General features: G+C 41.9%; 1 protein-coding gene and 1 pseudogene across 3 annotated transcripts; both read left to right on the top strand.

Moving 5' to 3' along the window:
* Nucleotides 1-1,054: 1,054 nt before the first annotated feature.
* On the top strand, nucleotides 1,055-7,919 carry LOC110486515 (annotated as a pseudogene).
* Nucleotides 7,920-12,292: 4,373 nt separating this feature from the next.
* LOC110486517 (intraflagellar transport protein 56) lies at nucleotides 12,293-19,378 on the top strand. 3 transcript variants are annotated; one of them, XM_021558179.2, is made up of 18 exons: nucleotides 12,293-12,458; nucleotides 13,394-13,528; nucleotides 13,670-13,762; nucleotides 13,875-13,989; nucleotides 14,070-14,119; nucleotides 14,238-14,383; nucleotides 14,670-14,841; nucleotides 15,004-15,078; nucleotides 15,185-15,287; nucleotides 15,405-15,460; nucleotides 15,909-15,962; nucleotides 17,157-17,220; nucleotides 17,340-17,428; nucleotides 17,541-17,624; nucleotides 17,743-17,812; nucleotides 17,909-18,015; nucleotides 18,700-18,833; nucleotides 19,040-19,378. In XM_021558179.2, exons 1-18 carry the CDS (start codon nucleotides 12,453-12,455, stop codon nucleotides 19,149-19,151), a joined length of 1,665 nt encoding a protein of 554 aa, XP_021413854.2. In that variant the 5' UTR covers nucleotides 12,293-12,452; the 3' UTR covers nucleotides 19,152-19,378. The 3 variants fall into 3 exon arrangements, with proteins under 3 accessions (XP_021413854.2, XP_036797135.1, XP_021413855.2); XM_036941240.1 differs by having other exon boundaries at nucleotides 12,293-12,448; XM_021558180.2 differs by lacking the exon at nucleotides 12,293-12,458 and adding an exon at nucleotides 12,485-12,783.
* The last annotated feature ends 257 nt before the right edge of the window (nucleotides 19,379-19,635 follow it).

Below are 19,635 nucleotides of genomic sequence, written 5' to 3' on the forward strand. Positions count from 1 at the left end.
CATATGAAGTGAGTTTGACACAGATTAGGAGTTTATTGAGGTCGTAGATGATGTATGTGTGTAAACTTTCTGTGGGGAATAAACAGTATTAGGTAAGACTGCCTTTTCTTGTGCCCCAGACGCATGGAATAGTCTAAAGTCCATGCTTCACCTAGATATGTTAGTGCCACTGAATGAATTTAAAATATTGATGGGAGACTCTGTTACAGAGGAGTGTAAATGCTTTTTAATTTTTTTTATCTGGATCACGTTGTATTGTATTGTTGTATGTTTTAATTATGTAATGTATTGATTGTTGCTGCCTTCTTGGCCAGGTTTTCATTGAAAAAAAGACTCTGGGTCTCAGTGGGCTTTCCTGGTTAAATACAGGTTAAATAAATAAATAGATGCATGCAAATATATTAAGATTGAGCCACTGGAAGGACTTTGAGAACACCCCAGTCTACATATTAACTTAATGATAATTTTTTTAAGTGGCCTATTCAACAAGTCATAAAAGTTTGTTATTTTTATGCACTCAGTCACATAACCCCACTTCCCGCAATAACATGTCATACCTGTAATTACCCCATGACCTTGACATTGGTCAAAACATTGCAATGTTTTTTTTCCAGCACCCAACCCAAGAGGTCCAAGCCATCTTGTCTAGCACCCATTCTATCTTTGTATCTGAGACAAGTTGGCATTTTTGCAATGTATCTTCTCTTATGAAAAAAAAAGAATTTTAAAACATTTTGCAAAATCACTATGTACATATTGTGATACCTTCACCAGGAACTCCGTATCTCTAGCAAATAAAGTTGCAACACAGGCCACTCTAACCGAGAAGTCAACGTCTCCCCATTGTCTTAATATGGTCTTTCCATCGCATTGTCTTAATATGGGCTCCTCGTCCGACCTCTACTTACCGGTTTCACCCAAAACATACGCTACTACTCTGTGCTGATGGAGTGTTTGCGCCATCTAGGGAATAAAATATCCAAGTAGACAGTTATAGTTCCAGTCAGCGAAACAACCAATCATGTGCTTTGAAACTTGAGTATATAAGTGGCGTAATTTCCTCTTGTCTTCCTCTTTGACGCCGCGTGTTACAGGTTTCGCGTTGTTTCGTGGTGCGTTGTAAGTTACATTTCACGCTTTTTAATGTCAAGCGTCACTTAAATAGACGAAGTAATCAGTGACTATGTGCAGAATATCTCACATTAGTCTATCTAGACGTTTGAATTTGAAGGCTTTATATGACTTGAAAGCTAACACTAACATGTCGAGTAGACATGCCTGACATGCTGTTTAACGCACTGTGTCCTGCCGAGTACACTATCCAGGCCATTTAATTCTAGGCAATAGGCCCCTCGGGCTTAAGCGCAACGCGTAGATGGCCCTATCAACTACAATGTCTGGGCCTGGAATAATTGTTGAATACTTAAAAAAACAAAACAATTATATGCACTTTTGACTCTTAGTCATTTTTCTTTTTTTTTCGCACTCAATGCAGGGAAAGTGGTTAAGATGTCCGGAAATCTAGATGTCCTTCAAATGAAGGAGGAGGATGTGCTGAAGTTCCTGGCTGCAGGAACCCATCTGGGAGGAACTAACATGGACTTTCAGATGGAGCACTACACCTACAAGAGGGAGAGTGATGGTGAGTGTTTGGCAGTCCTTAACGCCCAAAACACTCAGTGGAACAAAACTACTTGTAGTGTTATAAGCCAGTGGTCAACCCACCCAGGTTGAGGAGGGATACTGTTAATGCAGGCTGCTGGTCTGGCACAAGCATGCCTGATTTGATTTCTTTGTTCTGGGTTTCTGTATAGCACTTTGTGACATTGGCTGATGTATAAAGGGCTTTATAAATACATTTGATTGATATTCAAGGTCTTGATTAATAGTTGAAATGGATGTCTGTTTCAATGCTGGGCTGTAACAAAAAAATGCTTCAGTCCCCTTCAGCTCACAGAACTAGAGTTGATTATTGATTCTTTCTCTCACTAGATGGAGCACATTTGGGCAGGGTAAACTGGACACAGATCTGGGTTTACTGACTGCCCCTTGTCCTCAGGTGTGTACATCATCAACATGAGGAATACCTGGGAGAAGCTACTGCTGGCAGCCTGTGCCATTGTTGCCGTGGAGAACCCAGCTGACGTCTGGGTCATCTCCTCCAGGAACACTGGACAGGTACAGCTTCAGCTGGCAGCGTAGTGGACACGGTGAATAATGAGTGTAACTGGATACTTGCCGTGTGTGTTTACCCATCAATTAGACATGTTTCTGTATAGATGTGACTGCATGTGTGCACACAAAGCCTTGCACCGATGTCGGTGTGCAGGTGTCGAAAGTTTGCTAGAGGGATTGGGCCCAGGTCTTTGTTAACAAATCAAATAAGTTTGTCATGTGTGCCGAATTCAACCGGTGTACCTTACAGTGAAATGCTTACTTAGAGGCCCAAACCAACCGTGCAATTTAAGTAAAAAAAATAGGTGAACAATGCATAGGAAATAAAAAAAACTGTGAATAATAACAGTAGCGAGGCTATATACAGACACAGGTTAGTCAGGGTAATTGAGGTAGTATGTACATGTAGGTATGGTTAAAGTGACAGCATATTAACTCAGCAAAAAAATAAATGTCCTCTGTCACCTGTGTTTATTTTCAGCAAACTTAATGTGTAAATATTTGTATGAACATAACTAGATTCAACAACTCAGATATAAACTGAACAAGTTCCACAGAAATTGAATAATGTGTCCCTGAACAAGGGGGGAGGGGTCAAAATCAAAACTAACAGTCAGTATCTGGTGTGGCCACCAGCTACATTAAGTACTGCAGTGCATCTCCTCATGGACTGCACCAGATTTGCCAGTTCTTGCTGTGAGATGTTACCCCAGTCTTCACCAAGGCACCTGCAAGTTCCCGGACATTTCTGAGCCCTCGACCTCAGATCCAACAGGTCCCAGATGTGCTCAATGGGATTGAGATCCGGGCTCTTCGCTGGCAGAACACTGACATTCCTGTCTTGCAGGAAATCACACACAGAACGAGCAATATGGCTGGTGGCATTGTCGTGCTGGAGGGTCATGTCAGGATTAGAGGTCGACCGATTATGATTTTTCAACGCCGTTACCGATTATTGGAGGACCAAAAAAAGCCGATACTGATAATCAACCGAATTAAAATAAAGAATAAAAAAAATATTTTTTTGTTTGTAATAATGACAATTACAACAATACAGAATGAGAACTTTTAACTTAATATAATATAACATGTTTAAGTAATCCAAAAACAAAGTGTTGGAGAAGTAAAAGTTGACTATGTCCCATGTAAAAAAAGCTAACGTTTGAGTTCCTTGCTCAGAACATGAGAACATATTGGTTGGTGGTTCCTTGTAACATGAGACTTCAATATTCCAAGGTAAGAGGTTTTAAGTTGTATTTAATATAGTATTTATAGGACTATTTCTCTCTACCATTTGTATTTCATATACCTTTGACTATTGGATGTTCTTATAGGCACTATAGTATTGCCAGTGTAACAGTATAGCTTCCGTCCCCCTCCTCGCCCCTACCTGGGCTCGAACCAGGAACATATCGACAACAGCCATACTCGAAGCAGTGCTACCCATCGACCCACAAAAGCTGCGGACATTGCAGAGCAAGGGGAATAACTACTCCAAGTCTCAGAGCGAGTGACGTTTGAAATACTATTAGCGCACACCCAGCTAACAAGCTAGCCATTTCACATCGGTTAAACCAGCCATTAGGGTGATAGGCTTGAAGTGATAAACAGCGCTGTGCTTGCGAAGAGCTGCTGGCAAAACGCACGAAAGTGCTGTTTGAATGAATGCTTACGAGTCTGCTGCTGCCTACCATCGCTCAGTCAGAGTGCTCTATCAAATCATAGACTTAATTATAACATAACACACAGAAATACGAGCCTTTGGTCATTAATATGGTCGAATCCGGAAACGATCATTTCGAAAACAAAACCTTTTTTGGTGAAATATGGAAGCGTTACGTATTTTATCTAAGGGGTGGCATCCATAAGTCTAAATATTCCTGTTGCACAACCTTCAATGTCATGTCATAATTATGTAAAATTCTGGCAAATTAGTTCGGAATGAGCCAGGCAGCCGAACTGTTGCATATACCCTGACTGCGTGCAATGAACGCAAGAGAAATTACACAATTTCACCTGGTTAATATTGCCTGCTAACCTGGATTTATTTTAGCTAAATATGCAGGTTTAAAAAAGTATACGTCTGTGTATTGATTTTAAGGAAGGCATTGGTGTTTATGGTTAGGTTCAGTCGTCCAACAATTGTGCTTTTTTCGCAAATGCGCTTTTGTTAAATCATCCCCCTGCGTTGCATCAATTATATGCAAGGGACACGCTAGATAAACTAGTAATATCATCAACCATGTGTAACTAGTGATTATAATTGATTTGTTTTTATAAGACGTTTAATGCTAGCTAGCAACTTACCTTGGTTTCTACTGCAGTCGCGTAACAGGCAGGCTCCTCGTGGAGTGCAATGAGAGGTAGGTGGTTAGAGCGTTGGACTATTTAACCGAAAGGTTGCAAGATTTGATCCCCTGAGCTGACAAGGTGGAAATCTGTCGTTCTGCCCCTGAACAAGGCAGTTAACCCACCGTTAATCGGCTATTCCGATTAATCGGTCGACCTCTAGTCAGGATGAGCCTGCAGGAAGGGTACTACATGAGCATTGAGGTTGCCTGCAATGACAACAAGCTCAGTCTGATGCTGTGACACCGCCCCAGACCATGACGGACCCTCCACCTCAAAATCGATCCTGCTCCAAAGTACAGGCCTCAGTGTAACGCTCATTCCTTCGACGATAAACGTGACTCCGACTATCATCCCTGGTGAGATGACTGACTCGACAGTGAAGAGCACTTTTTGCCTGTCCTGTCTGGTCCAGCAACGGTGGATTTGTGCCAATAGGTGACGTTGTTGCCGGTGACGTCTGGTGAGAACCTGCCTTTACAACAGGTCTACAAGCCATCAGTCCAGCATCTCAGCCTATTGCGGACTGTCTGAGCACGTATGTAGGGATTGTGCGTTCCTCGTTTAACTTGGGCAGTTGTTGCCATCCTGTACCTGTCCCGTAAGTGTGTTCAGATGTACTGATCCTGTGCAGGTTTTTGTTACACGTGGTCTGCTAATGCAAGGACAATCAGCTGTCCGTGCTGTCTTGGGTGTCTCACAGTACGGACATTACAATTTATTTCTCTGGCCACGTCTGCAGTCCTCATGCCTCCTTGAAGCATGTTCACGCAGATGAGCGGGGACCCTGGGCATCTTTCTTTTGGTGTTTCTCCAGAGTCAGTAGAAACGCCTCTCTAGTGTCCTAAGTTTCCATAACTGCGACCTTAATTGTCTACCGTCTGTAAGCTGTTAGTGTCTTAATGACCGTTTCACAGGTGCATGTTCATAATTGTTAATGGTTCATTGAACAAGCATGGGAAACTGCCTTTAAACTCTTTACAATGAAGTGTGAAGTTATTTGTGTTTTTATGAATGTTCTTTTAAAGACAGGGTCCTGAAAAGGGGAAGTTTTTTTTTATTTTTTTGAGTTTATGACAAACAGTAGTGTAAAAGTGGAGTTGTTGGGTGGCGGGACATAATGCAGATAGTCCGGGTAGCCAATGTGCAGGGGCACCGGTTAGTCGGGGTAATTGAGATAGTTTGTACATGTAGGTATGGTTAAAGTGACTGCATATATGATAAACAGAGTAGCAGCAGTGTAAAGAGGGGGGGGGGGGGGGGCAAGTAACCTGGATCACCTGTTCAGGGGTCTTATGGCTTGGGGGTGAAAAGCTGTTGAAAAGCCTTTTTGTTCTAGACTTGGCGCTCCGGTACCGCTTGCCATGCAGTAGTAGAGAGCAGTCTGACTGGGGTGGGTGGGGTCTTTGACAAGCTTTAGGGTCTTCCTCTGACACCACCTGGTATAGAGGTCCTGGATGGCAGGAAGCTTGGCCCCAATGATGTACTGGGCCTTACGCACTACACTCTGTTGTGCCTTGTGGTCGGAGGCCGAGCAGTTACTGTACCAGGAAGTGATGCAACCAGTGATGCTCTCGATGTAACATCGGTAGGGCTTCCGCACAATGATTTTCGTTTGATTCAATTCTTCATGCAGTCTAGTGCAACTTGCTTTTAGATTCCAAGGGCAGTGATGGGTGTTACACATGCTGTCTGCAGCTAGGTCGCTAATAGCCTTTCATATATATTTTTGTAGAGAGCTGTGCTGAAGTTTGCCTCGGCCACTGGTGCCATGGTCGTTTCACCCCCGGAACCTTCACTAATCAAATCCAGGCTGCCTTCAGGGAGCCCCGCCTCCTAATCGTAACGGACCCTCGTGCCGACCACCAGCCTCTGAAGCCTCTTACGTCAACATCCCCACCATTGCCCTGTGCAACACTAACTCCCCACTCATATGTCGACATCGCCATCCCCTGCAACAACAAGGTTAGACTGCTTTGCCCTCATACACTTAACACCTACGTGTTTGTCTTGCACACCGTTAGAGCCCGGCGCAGTCCTGTCAGTGCGGTGCTGGGTGTAGGATGTGTGCTACAGAAACGCAGTGCCTCTTTTCTCCCCTTGCTCCATCTGTGTGTAAGAGGGAGGGGAATTTGGTGTAGGCCTTGCTACATGTTTCTGTAAAAGACAGGTGTTCTAGTCTCATCGGTGTAGTTGGTCATGGTCTGATTTGTGCTCCAGGGTCACCACTCTGGGTCTGATGTGGTGGATGCTGTCCAGGGAGGTGCTGAGGATGCGGGGCACCATCTCCAGGGAGCACCCCTGGGAGGTCATGCCTGATCTCTATTTCTACAGGGACCCTGAGGAGGTAAGAAGAAGGCCTTTTAGACACCTACTTAAACCATTATACACTAAATTTACTGGTAGGACAAGCTTACCTTCAACAGTAATGGATCTTGCATGTTCTGTTCGCCTTGTTAGCCTGCCGCTCATTGTTTTACCTGTCAGATTGAGAAGGAGGAACAGGCTGAGTCTGAGAAAGCTGTTGGAAAGGAGTTCCAGAGAGAGTGGACTGCTCCAGCAGCTGAGGGAATGGCTATGCCCTCAGTCCCCATCCAGCAGTTCTCTGCAGGTAAGAAGTGAAGATGTGGTTTCTGGTTCCACTATGCTAAGACTTGGTTTTAGTTTCTTGACTGATGCACTTGGTAGCATTTTCTAAATCTCATTTTGAGTTGGATATAAATGACTCTTGGTACTTCAGGACCTATCAAATGTGTTTGTCTGAAAGGTCTCATGTTTAATTGTAATCCTAATTGAGTTTCTGCTTGACTTTCAGCTGCTGCTCCTGCCAAGCCAACTGCTGAGGGGTTCACTGGTGAGTGTTGTGAGTAACATCAGCCTCCCTCTAATTGATGCACCATAATTGTCATCAGTCGGGTTGATTGTTTAACCTACTCAAATACACTGAAATGTATGATTGTTGGTCATGTATTTGCACCTCTTCAATGTCTTCTCTCTTGCAGAGGACTGGAGTGCCCAGCCAGCCATCGAGGATTGGTCAGCTGCCCCTACTGCCCAGGCCTCTGAATGGGGTGGGGAGACTGCTGCTTGGTCCTAAGTAATAGTGGCCTGATGTTTGACAGTACAATAAGTTGCTTTTTTGTTGTACCAACTGACCCCTGACAATTTAAACACTACAGTGTAGTAGGCAAGTGACCTTAACGGCAATTCTACATGAATATTAACACAACTGTTATGCTTACATTTCACATTGAAAGAACTTACTAACATTTAATTAGACTGTTGCCTTATGTTGAGCCCTCTTAATGCTGACAAAAGGGGTACATCTCTTTAATTAAACTGTTGGGTTATTCTGCCCTGCAAGCTTTCAGAAATTAAAACTTACTGAAATACCATTTTACCAGTTGTCTATGATTTGTCTAGAAATAATATCTCATAATAGCTGTGACTGTACTATTCAGGAATGTATCTTTTTCTCAGACGGCTGTAGACAAATGTAACTTCCATCATGTCATTATACATCAATTTTAGTTGCAAATAATATAATTGAAAACACTACTTATACATTTGTACATGAACTTGTCTGTGTTAAGTGGTTAAGGTTTTCATAACTCCACATGATGCCTGAATGTATGACCTTGTGATAGCTGAAAACATAAATGAAAAATAAGATATTTCCGCCAAACATTTGAACATTGATTTCCCGATCTAAAACAAATCGTACTCATGTACATCATATGGGTGAGGTGGGGATGATGTGTATATACCATTTTTAAAAATCAACCGTTAAACATAAGACAAAAGTTAAACTCCAAAAGTAGCTGAAGGGCCGTGCTCAAGGAAGTAGGCCAGTGTTTTTGAAAGATGGGCCCAGATTGCAGAGGGTGCCGCAGAATCACTGTGAATTGCCTGGGTTTCATTGAAATTACACGGAGTTCTCCGCAAAGTCAATATGCACCAACTCTTTCTGCAGTTTTGTCTTTACATTCTCTGGAGTATTGGTGTCAAATGTTGTATACGTGTTACCCCAACTTCTCTTTTCAATCGTTTGGAGAAGTCCTCCAGTAGTCTAGTGTGCCACCTTTTATTTTACTGTCAAATGTACAGGGACCTCCATGTTTCCCTTTGTCTTTTCTCCTTTTTTTTTCTCTCTCCAGCTTTGTTTTTCCACTCGAACCACCATGTCTTCTCACCAGCATCAAATGCATATGTTTTAAGCTCTTTTGGTTGGCAAAGGGAGCACTCTGTACGTGCACTCTTCAGGTTCTCACAGCACAAAAACAAGCTGCAGCTGATCACTTAATTGTAGTTTTTCCACCATGAACTGGAGGTCGGTGTGGGTATTTCCAGAGGCATGTGTCCCTATCATGGACTGTTGACGTGACAACCCAAAAGGAAGTATTTTGCAGAATTCATAGGACATCTTAATCTCTGAATATTCCCTCTTAAAATAATGATTAAGGTTCTGAATTGTGCTGTTCAAGAAGCACTTCTGCTGGTTTGCCTTCCTCTTTCCATGTTGCTCTACTGTTGTCCCGTTCATAGAATCCAGTGATTTCCTCTTCTGTGGCTGTTCTAATTATGTTACATTGCTTTTTCTTGGAGTATTGAAGACTTGTTGGCCTGTTCATTTGCCCTCGTTGCTTTTGCTGAAAATCCAAATTCTCTGCAGCTTTGACCAGGCCATACTTTTTCAGGATGTTGCCTCTGAGCATTTTTGAAGCCACTTGTTTGTCCTTGGCACTAGGCATGTTTTGTTACTTGCTTTAACTTTTGAAACAAAATCCTTCAAGTTCTTCAGTTCCCATATTTGCAGTTTTGTCTTGTCTCTATTTTCTTGATCAGTTGATCATACAAAAAAAAAGGTATTTTATCAAGTTTGACATTTGTCATTCAAAAATCTGAGTGACCTCTTCTAGCAAGTATTTGACTTCTCATTCCTGTTGCAGACGATGAGGAAGGGGTATCAGGGTGTGCATCAGGTAAGTATGGGGCATGTATATTGCCCTCTAGCTGCAAGTCATCTGGTGACTAAGGTGTTGCCTTCTAGGTAGGTCTCCATTGCAACTTGTCTTGAACATCTGCTGTTCTGTTGGTTGCATTTCCATTGCGTTCTCTTGCCGCTTTGTTTTTGTAAACTCAGATTTCCCTTTTCTTTCAGCATCTCCCTGTATTTTTGCAGATGTTCCTGGTATTGTATAGGATCTTTTAATTTTGTTTCTATGGCTGTCTGTTTCATGTGGCATCTTCCTAAAAACAAGGAATACACGTTTTCAAATTTTGCACACCGTGGAGCATTTTCTAGATTAAATGAATTTGAAACATGATTTTAAAAAGCCTAAAGTAAATAAAACTAACTTGTTTGGTCATTTCCACCAGTTACAGTGCCTTGCAAAGTATTCATCCCTCTTGGTGGTTTTTCCTAAATGGTTACATTATAACCTGTATTTTAAATTGATTTTTATTTGGATTTCATGTAATGGACATACACCAAATAGTCCATTTGTGAAATGAAAGTTTATTTTAAAAAAATAGAGAATTTGTGCGTGCATATGTATTCACCCCCTTTGCTACGAGGCCCCTAAATAAGATCTGGTGCAACCAATTACTTTCAGAAGTTACAAAGTCCACCTGTGTGCAATCTATGCCCCAGAGTCTGCAAAACCACTAAGCAATGGCCACCATGAAGACCAAGGAGCTCTGCAAACAGCTAAGAGACAAAGTTGTGGAGAAGTACAGATCATGGTTGGGTTAAAAAAATATCCAGAACTTTCAACATCCCATGGAGCACCATTAAATCCATTTTTTTTTTTAAATGGAAAGAATATGGCACCACAAACCTGCCAAGAGACCACCAAAACTCACAGACAAGGCAATAAGGGTATTAGAGGCAACAAAGAGACTAAAGATAACCCTGAAGGAGCTGCGAAGCTCCACAGCGGAGATTGGAGTATCTGGCCATAGGACAACTTTAAGCCGTACGCTCCACAGAACTGGGATTTACAGAAGAGTGGCCAGAAAAAAGACATTGCTTAAGAAAAAAAATAAGCAAACATGTTTGGTGTTCGCCAAAAGGCATGTGGGAAACTCCACAAACGTATGGGAGATACTAAAATTGAGCTTTTTGGCAATCAAGGAAACGCTATGTCTGGCGCAAACCCAACACCTCATCACCCCGAGAACACCATCGCCACAGTGAAGCATGGGGATAGTATCATGCTGTGGGGATGTTTTTCATCGGAAGGGACTGGGAAACTGGTCAGAATTGAAGGCTTGATGGATGGCGCTAAATACAGGGAAATTCTTGAGAAACCTGTTTCAGAGGTTCACCTTCCAGCAGAACAATGACCCTAAGCATACTGCTAAAGCAACACTCAAGTGACTTAAGGTGAAACACTGAAATGTCTTGGAATGGCCAAGTCAAAGCCCAGACCTCAATCCAATTGAGAATCTGTGGTATGATTTAAAGACAGCTGTACACCAGCGGAACCCATCCAACTTGAAGAAGCTGGACCTGTTTTGCCTTGAAGAATGGGCATCAATCCCAGTGGCTAGATGTGCCAAGCTTATTGAGACACCCCAAGTGACTTGCAGCTGTAATTTCTGCAAAAGGTGGCTCTACAAAGTATTGACTTTGGGGGGAGGGTGAATAGTGATGCATGCCCAAGTTTTCTGTTTTTGTCTTATTTCTTGTTTGTTTTCCCAAAAATATTTTGCATCTTCAAAGTGGTAGGCATGTTGTGTAAATCAAATGATACAAACCCCCGAAAAAGTATTTTTAATTCCAGGTTGTAAGGCAACAAAATAGGAAAAATGCCAAGGTGGGTGAATACTTTTGCAAGCCATTGTAAGTTTGTGATGGAAATGACTGGGATGGAAATGACACTTCTAAAGTTTTTGGAGAAAAATGACAGACTGCTTAGCATGCTTTGGCTAGCATTATCTAGCATATCGTTTACACTAAGCACAAAATAAATACAAAAAATCAAAATTCTACCACAAATTAAATAAATTATGGCCTGTTTGGAAATGACTGATAATAAAAAATATTCTCTACACCAGCAATATTTACCTTGAGTTTCCTTCAACTTCTGGACAGCACACCTGGAACAACTGTACATTGTTTTCTTTAGTGAAGTAAAATTAAAAGTTGTCAAAAATATAAATAGTAAAGTACAGATACCCCCAAAAATTACTTAAGTAGTACTTGGAAGTATTTTTACTCAAGTACTTTAAACCACTGACTTTGTGTAAATATAAAGGGCATACTCACAATAAATATTGATATAGAATTGATTTAATTGACTCTTTCTACAAGATAACATTATATAATTAAGCAATAAGGCATGGGGTTGTGGTATATGGCCAATATACCATGACTAAGGGCTGTTCTTAGGACATCGCATCTTGGAGTGCCTGGACACAGCCCTTAGCTTTGGTATATTGGCCATGTACCACAAACCCCCGAGCTACCTTATTGCTATTATAAACTCATTACCAACGTAATTAGAGCAGTAAAAATTAAGGTTTTGTCATACCTGTGGTATAGGGTCTTATATACCACTGCTGTCAGCCAATCAGCATTCAGGGCTTGACCCACCCAGTTTATAATATGTAATTATTCTTGTTTTCTCATAGAAAAACATAGTTGAAGCACAAAAGTATGGGTCGGGGACAAGGGTAAAATAATGGAATGTAGGTATAAAATGCATCTGAAAAGTAGCTAAAATACTTGATCTAGTTGTTTTTATTCTTTATATGTTAAATTCACACTACAATCACCCCAGATTTTTTAAACACGTGTATTAATAAAATCCCCCAAAATTACCCCGAGGACATAGTGCCCGTAGCTGCAGAATTACCCTGGTACATCATATTGGGAGAAGTGGTACAATTTTCAACCACTGAGGAATCTGCTGTGATGGTGAATGGATGTGAGACTTTATGTCCATTTATAAGACAAGCGTGTGTAATAGCGTTAGCAGTATAAAACCTTAATGTTTTTTGGCATACTCGCCATGCGTCTATAATTCACTTTCTACAACTCCAGCTCTTAACACAGTGATGAACCAGTATGCTAGGGAGGGGAAGACTGGTGGGGACGTTGCTTGGCGACAAGAGTTTGTCGCCAAGCAACGGCTATCTGTTACACTAGCTAGCTGGGTTAGCACATATTTCTTGATTAGAAAAACAGGTATCTTGTCTGATTATCTGAGCGCTGTTACTGCGCTTTCGTGACGACTAACTCCACTGGCCATGGTAAGTGGGGTTGTGGTATTTGCTTTACTGAATGCAGCTACGCTAACGTAACGTTCGCTAACATGAACGTACTGTTAGCTAGCTATTGAACCTTTGCTTAGTAGTCTATGCAATTTAGCATTGACGTTAGGTTAGCTACCACACGAAGAAGTCTGTAAACATTTCCGTGCTGGATGATTATATTTTTTGTTGTTGTTGCAGAAATCTAACGTTACCTAGCACGCCAGCCTGGTCTCATAGACTAAACCGTAGCATACGTAACAGTACACTTACATCGGGATACTGAAATTAGTATAATATGTTTGGTATGGTTACTTCGGTTGTATGGTTACATAGTGTATGTTTAGCAAATTCGTAACATATCATACGAAATGGGAGATGGGCAACCTTAAATTAATACATTTCATACGAAACATAACATATAATTCTAAATGGGAGTGTCAGGGATTTACATAGAGAATAATACGAAATGCGTTGAGACCAGGTTGCAGCCCAGCCACAGGTTTGAGACAAGTAACTAGTTGGATGGGCCCTTAGTAATTATGGCTGGCTCTGTTGTGGACAGCACCGGCTGTGGAGTTCTATATAATTTTCATATTCATTCTCTCAGATTCTGTCCAGAGTAAAGCCAGCAGCTGTTGGTGGGGAGATCCCAGTAAATAAGAAGATAAAAGAAAAAAAGTCACCGCTTGTGGATGACTTCCTAATTCAAAGAGACTATCTGGGGGCCATTACATTGTTGGAGGTAAATGCCATTCTGGCTGCATGCCTTCTGAAGTGTGACATATAGGTTTATAGCGCTGCTATATCTTTGAACAATGCAGTGCTTACATTACTGTCTGTGAAATATGATGCTCATCCTATCAATATGGTTCAATTTGCTCAGTTTCAGCGCAATGTTGGCGAGCGAGGGGAGGATGCAGACCTGTGGTTGGCCTACTGTGCTTTCCACCTTGGTGACTACAAGAGAGCCATGGAGGTTTGAAAACCTTTATTGAATTCAGTAACGTTGGTTTGGATGTGTGAAAGAATTTTCCTGTTTTTTATTTGTGAGACATGAACTAAAACTTATGTGTCGATTCCTTCTTCAGGAATACAAGGCCCTGACAGACAAACCAGACTGCTGCCCGGATGTGTGGGTCTACCTGGCCTGTACTCTCTTCTTCCTGGGGCTTTACAAAGAAGCAGAGGAGGCATCACACAAGGGTACCTCATCCACCTTGTTCCCCATTCTCACATTTTGTTGCTTTATTACAAAAGGTGACCTTACGTGCTTCCTCTTTCAGCCCCTAAATGCCAGCTGCAGAATCGAGTACTGTTCCATTTGGCTCACAAGGTCAGCTTTCACCCTTATCTCTAGCTCATTCATTCAGTGCTATGGTACCAAACAACTTATATAACAGAATTAGTTATATTATGCCCTTATTTCTGGTCTATTTCTTTCTTTCCCCCAGTTCAATGATGAGAAGCAGCTGATGGGTTTCCACCAGGAGTTGGAGGATGTGACAGAGGACCAGCTCAGCCTGGCCTCCATCCACTACATGCGCTCCCACTACCAGGAGGCCATCGACATCTACAAACGCATCCTGCTGCAGAACAGGTGACAGGCAGCAGAATGCACCACAGAGTGACAGAGACACCGGGAAACACTCCAAATGTAATCCAGACACATGGGAGTAGCGGCACAGACTATGAGATGAGGAGAGGGGGAGTTAGAGAGGGCGGGAGAGTGATAGTTTCCCTGTGTTGAGACAGAGAGAAGATAACGGAGACTGGAGAGGAGGCTAGTGACTGCTTATGCAGGTCAGAGGGTGGGAAAGAGCGATTCATTGTACCTACTGTGAGTCGGCGGAGCTCATGCTCTGTTCATACTGTGTCTGCTGCAGAGACTTCCTGGCCCTGAATGTGTATGTGGCTCTGTGCTACTACAAGCTGGACTACTACGATGTGTCCCAGGAGGTGCTGGCTGTTTACCTGCAGAGCGTCCCAGACTCCACCATCGCTCTCAACCTCAAGGCCTGCAACCACTTCAGGCTCTACAACGGAAAAGCAGCAGAGGTAACGCAACTTGACAAGAGAGTCCTGAGCAAATCATTCTCAAAATTAAACCTTGTTTGTCTGAATGTTGCTTTGTTAATGTTTCTACGGCTTCAGTCAGTGACTCCGAAGTGTACAACATTGTAGTATTAAACAACTAAAATCACATTTTCCTTCTCTCAGACAGAGCTGAAAAACCTGATAGATATCTCCTCCAGCTCCTTTGAGTTTGCCAAGGAGTTAATCCGACACAACCTGGTGAGAGTCATGATTTATCAGCCTAGGGAACATAGCAGTTTTGCAACTCACGTGTGTAGCAGCATGCAAGCAAATTACCCTTTTTGATTCTTTCTCTGGTGTTCAGGTGGTGTTTCGTAGCGGGGAGGGGGCCCTGCAAGTGCTGCCTGCACTGATTGATGTCATTACTGAGGCTCGTCTCAATCTGGTCATCTACTACCTCAGACAAGGTGGGCTGCCACTTTTATTGCTGACTAGCCAATGTAATGATAACTGATTGATAACTAAGTGTGTTTTTTTTTACTGTCAATATATGGATAGTAATTGTATTTTTCTATCTCTCTCAGATGATGTCCAGGAGTCCTACCAGCTCATCAAAGACTTAGAACCCACCACACCACAGGTTCATTCCTCTATTTCCATTCACCATTTCCAGATTTCACTCCCTCCCTTATTTTTTCATCCCGCCTATCATTCGTCTCCTGTCCCTCAGCTATTTTAGGGTCCAGTAATCTTACCCTCGCTTCCCTGTTCTCCCTTTTCCTCTTCCTCCTTCTACAAGGATAGTGTAGTTTGCGGTGTAGTTCTGCATTTGCAGGGTAGACATTTGTGGTAGGCGTTTGTGTATTAACCTCCCCTTTCTCTCTCTCTCTCAGGTTCAGGGCAGTGTTAGTCTTAATGTACATAGGTGTACAGTAAGTGTGTGTGTGCAGCCAGCTCTCTCTCGCCATCTCCCCCTCTTTCCCTATCCTCCTCCTCTCTTTGCCAGGGTTAGTGCAGCCATAAACTCAATGGATTGTGGTGTATGGTAAGTGCATATGTGCTGTAACCTCTCCCTGCCTTTTTTTCAGGAGTACATCTTGAAGGGGGTTGTGAATGCTGCACTCGGACAGGAGATGGGGTCGGTGTGTACCAGAGATACATTTAGATACTACACTGAACAAAAATATAAGCGCAACATGTAAAGTGTTGTTCCCTTGTTTCATGAGCTTTCTGTGCACAAATGTGTTTACATCTTAGTGAACATTTCTCCTTTGCCAAGATAATCCATCTACCTGACAGGTGTTGCATATCAAGACGCTGATTAATTTAAACAGCATGCTCAATGACACAGGTGCACTTTGGGCTGGGGACAATAAAAGGCCACTCTAAAATGTGCAGTTTTGTTACACAACACAATGCCACAGATTTCTCAAGTTTTGAGGGAGCGTGAAATTGGCATGTTGACTGCAGTTATTGCCAGAGAATTGAATGTTTATTTCTCTATCATAATCCGCCGCCAACCTTTTTTTAGAGAATTTGCCAGTATGTCCAACTGACCTCAAATCTGCACACCACGTGTACGGTGTTATGAGGGCGAATGGTTTGCTGATGTCAACGTTGTGAACAGAGTGCCCCATTGTGGCGATGGGGTTAAGGTAAGGACAGGCATAAGCTACGGACGTCGAACACAATTGCATATTATTGATGGTAATTTGAATGCACAGAGATAACGTGACGAGATCCTGAGGCCCATTGTTGTACCATTCATCAGCCGCCATCACTTCAGCATGATAATGCTCGGCCCCATGTCGCAAGTATCTGTGCACAATCCCTAGAAGCTGAAAATGTCCCAGTTCTTCCATGGCCTGCATAGTCACCAGACATGTCACCCATTGAGCATGTTTGGGATGCTCTGGGTTGATGTGTACGACAGCATGTTCCAGTTCCCACCAATATCCAGCAACTTCACACAGCCATAGAAGATGAGTGAGATAACATTCCACAGGCCACAATCAACAGCCTGATCAACTCTATGCGAACGAGATATGTTGAGCTGCATGAGGCAAATAGTGGTCACACCAGGAAATGACTGGTTTTCTGATCCATGCCCCAACCTTTTTTGAAGGTACCTGTGACACAGATGCATATCTGTATTTATTGCAATTGACTGATTTCCTTATATGAACTGTAACACAGTAAAATCTTTGAAATTGTTGTGTTTTATATTTTTGTTCAGTGTATATACAACTATAGATTCATGTACAGTATATCTATAGTTCTGCCTTGATACCCGCCTGATTTTGTTTGTGTGAAATTATGTTATTTTTCCATTACAGAGAGATCATCTGAAGATTGCTCAGCAGTTTTTCCAGCTGGTTGGTGGCTCAGCTAGCGAATGTGGTGAGTGCTCCTCCAGATATTTAAAATACTGACTAGAGTAACATTTTTGTACTGCACTAATTCAATGGTACGTTTTTACACTGGTGCTTACTTTAACAATTCCTTTCCCTGTGTCTTAGACACCATCCCTGGCAGACAGTGCATGGCTTCTTGTTTCTTTCTGCTCAGGCAGTTTGAGGATGTGCTCATCTACCTCAATTCTGTCAAGGTAAGCACAGCGTAATACCATGACACATATTTGTGTTCACATAGAATATTGATGTTCTATAATTATCATTCTTCAATGGATTCTAAATACTCTGAACTCTCATTGCTCACAGAGTTACTTCTACAACGATGACGCCTTCAACTTCAACTATGCACAGGCCAAAGCTGCTGTTGGCAACTACAGGGAGGCTGAAGAGGTAAAACCTTGACATGTACTTTTGGGGTTATTATGATGTCATTTTTTAAAACCTTTTCACTGATACAAATGTATGTTTTATTGTCTGTTAAAAGTGTGTGCTTTACTTTGTCTCCCAGATCTTCCTGTTGATTCAAAATGACAAGAACAAGAGTGACTATGTGTACCTGAGCTGGCTGGCACGCTGCTGTATGTTCTCCTTCTCATTAAACGATGTAAACATTTGCTGGTATAACACTGTGTGGTTGTTCTATTGTTGTCAATGAACCCTGTTGTCCTATTTAGACATTATGAACCAGAAGGCCCGTCTGGCCTGGGAGCTCTACATGAAGATGGAGACCTCAGCAGAGTCCTTCAGCCTCCTGCAGCTCATTGCCAATGATTGCTACAAGGTTACTCTCCTTTATTAATTCCAAAATCACTCAACTTCCTAAATGTTTAATTTCCCCATCAGGACAGAAGTTATTTCATTCTGAGAGCACTTGCGCCAGTGGTGGAAAAAGTACACAATTGTCATGCTTGAGTAAAAGTAAAGATGCCTTAATAGAAAATGACTCAAGTAAAAGTGAAAGTCACCCAGTAAAATACTACTTGAGTAAAAGTCTAGAAGTATTTGGTTTTAAATATACTTGTAATTTCAACAAACAAAAAAAGACTTGCATATCAAAAGTAAAAGTACAAAGAATTTCAAATTCCTTATATTAAGCAAAGCAGACGGACACTTTTTCAAGATTTTTTTTATTTACAGATAGCCAGGGGCACACTCCAACATTCAGACATCATTTACAAACGAAGTATGTGTTTATTGAGTCCACCAGATCAGAGGCAGTAGGCATGACCAGGGATGTTCTCTTGATAAGTAAATTCATTCAATGTAACGAGTACTTTTAGGTGTCAGAGAAAATGTATGGAGTAAAAAGTACATACTTTTCTTTAGGAATGTAGTAAAGTAAAAGTAGTTAAATATAAATAGTAAAGTACAGATACCCCAAAAAACTACTTAAGTAGTAATTTTACTTAAGTACTTTACACCACTGATTTGCACCATGTGTAACTCTTCTCTCTCTCATCTACAGATGGGCCAGTTCTACTACTCAGCAAAGGCATTTGATATCTTGGAGAGATTGGACCCCAACCCTGAGTACTGGGAGGGCAAAAGGGGAGCCTGTGTGGGTATCTTTCAGCTAATTTTGGCCAGCAGAGAACCCAGGTAGGTACCGTGTCTACCTTAACAATCTATTGAATTGATGTAGGATCATGAATGTCACCACTTTGTATAGCGTTGAAATAATCTGTCCTCCACTCAGTGACCTAACACATTTATTTTGACCTGATGGGCTGTATGTTGCATTGTTGAAGTCTAACAGTGTGAGTTTTTATGTTACCATAATGTGCTCAATTGTGTGTATTTTTCAGGGAGGCTTTGAGGGAAGTGCTGCCCTTGCTGAGGAACACTGGGAATCCTCAGGTGGAATACATCATCAGGATTCTGAAGAAATGGGCCAAGGACAACAGGGTTTCTCTGTGATATTATGATTCCTTACGTAAGAATGCATAGCCTATATGAAGAAAAGGGTCCTTTGGGCAAACTGACAGTCAAATGCAAAAATTCACCATAAGTGGCAGTTTGTTCATTATTCATTCATCTCTTTCCTGTTTGTTATTTTGCTAGTACATTGTATTGGTGTCGTTTTTATGCACATTTATTCTGTACATACTTTCCTATGTGAATAAATATTTAAATCTTATACCACACCTGTGCTTTTACTATCTCTGGCCTTGACATGTTTTATGAAGAAAAAAAGACCAGTCCTTATCATGCATACAGAAATATAAAACATTAGAATTGGTTGGTTTCAAGGCATATTTTCTAATGAACGGTAGTCCTGTGTTTCGGTGCGTTCAGTCCAGATAAAAGTGTTCAAGGAACCTCGTCTAAACATCCCGCGTGCCAGAGTCGGGGAACAATCGATTCTCCATATTCGCGCTAGTATGCAAAATGGGCGGTTCTT

This window comes from Oncorhynchus mykiss, chromosome 13 (genome assembly GCF_013265735.2).
Source record: "Oncorhynchus mykiss isolate Arlee chromosome 13, USDA_OmykA_1.1, whole genome shotgun sequence".
Lineage (NCBI taxonomy): Eukaryota > Metazoa > Chordata > Actinopteri > Salmoniformes > Salmonidae > Oncorhynchus > Oncorhynchus mykiss.

Excerpts from the sequence above, each read along its gene's own strand:
- LOC110486517 (XM_021558179.2), top strand. Across the intron at positions 13,763-13,874 it reads ACTACAAGAGAGCCATGGAG|GAATACAAGGCCCTGACAGA; the intron begins GTTTGAAAACCT and ends TTCCTTCTTCAG. Across the intron at positions 15,079-15,184 it reads AGTTAATCCGACACAACCTG|GTGGTGTTTCGTAGCGGGGA; the intron begins GTGAGAGTCATG and ends TCTGGTGTTCAG.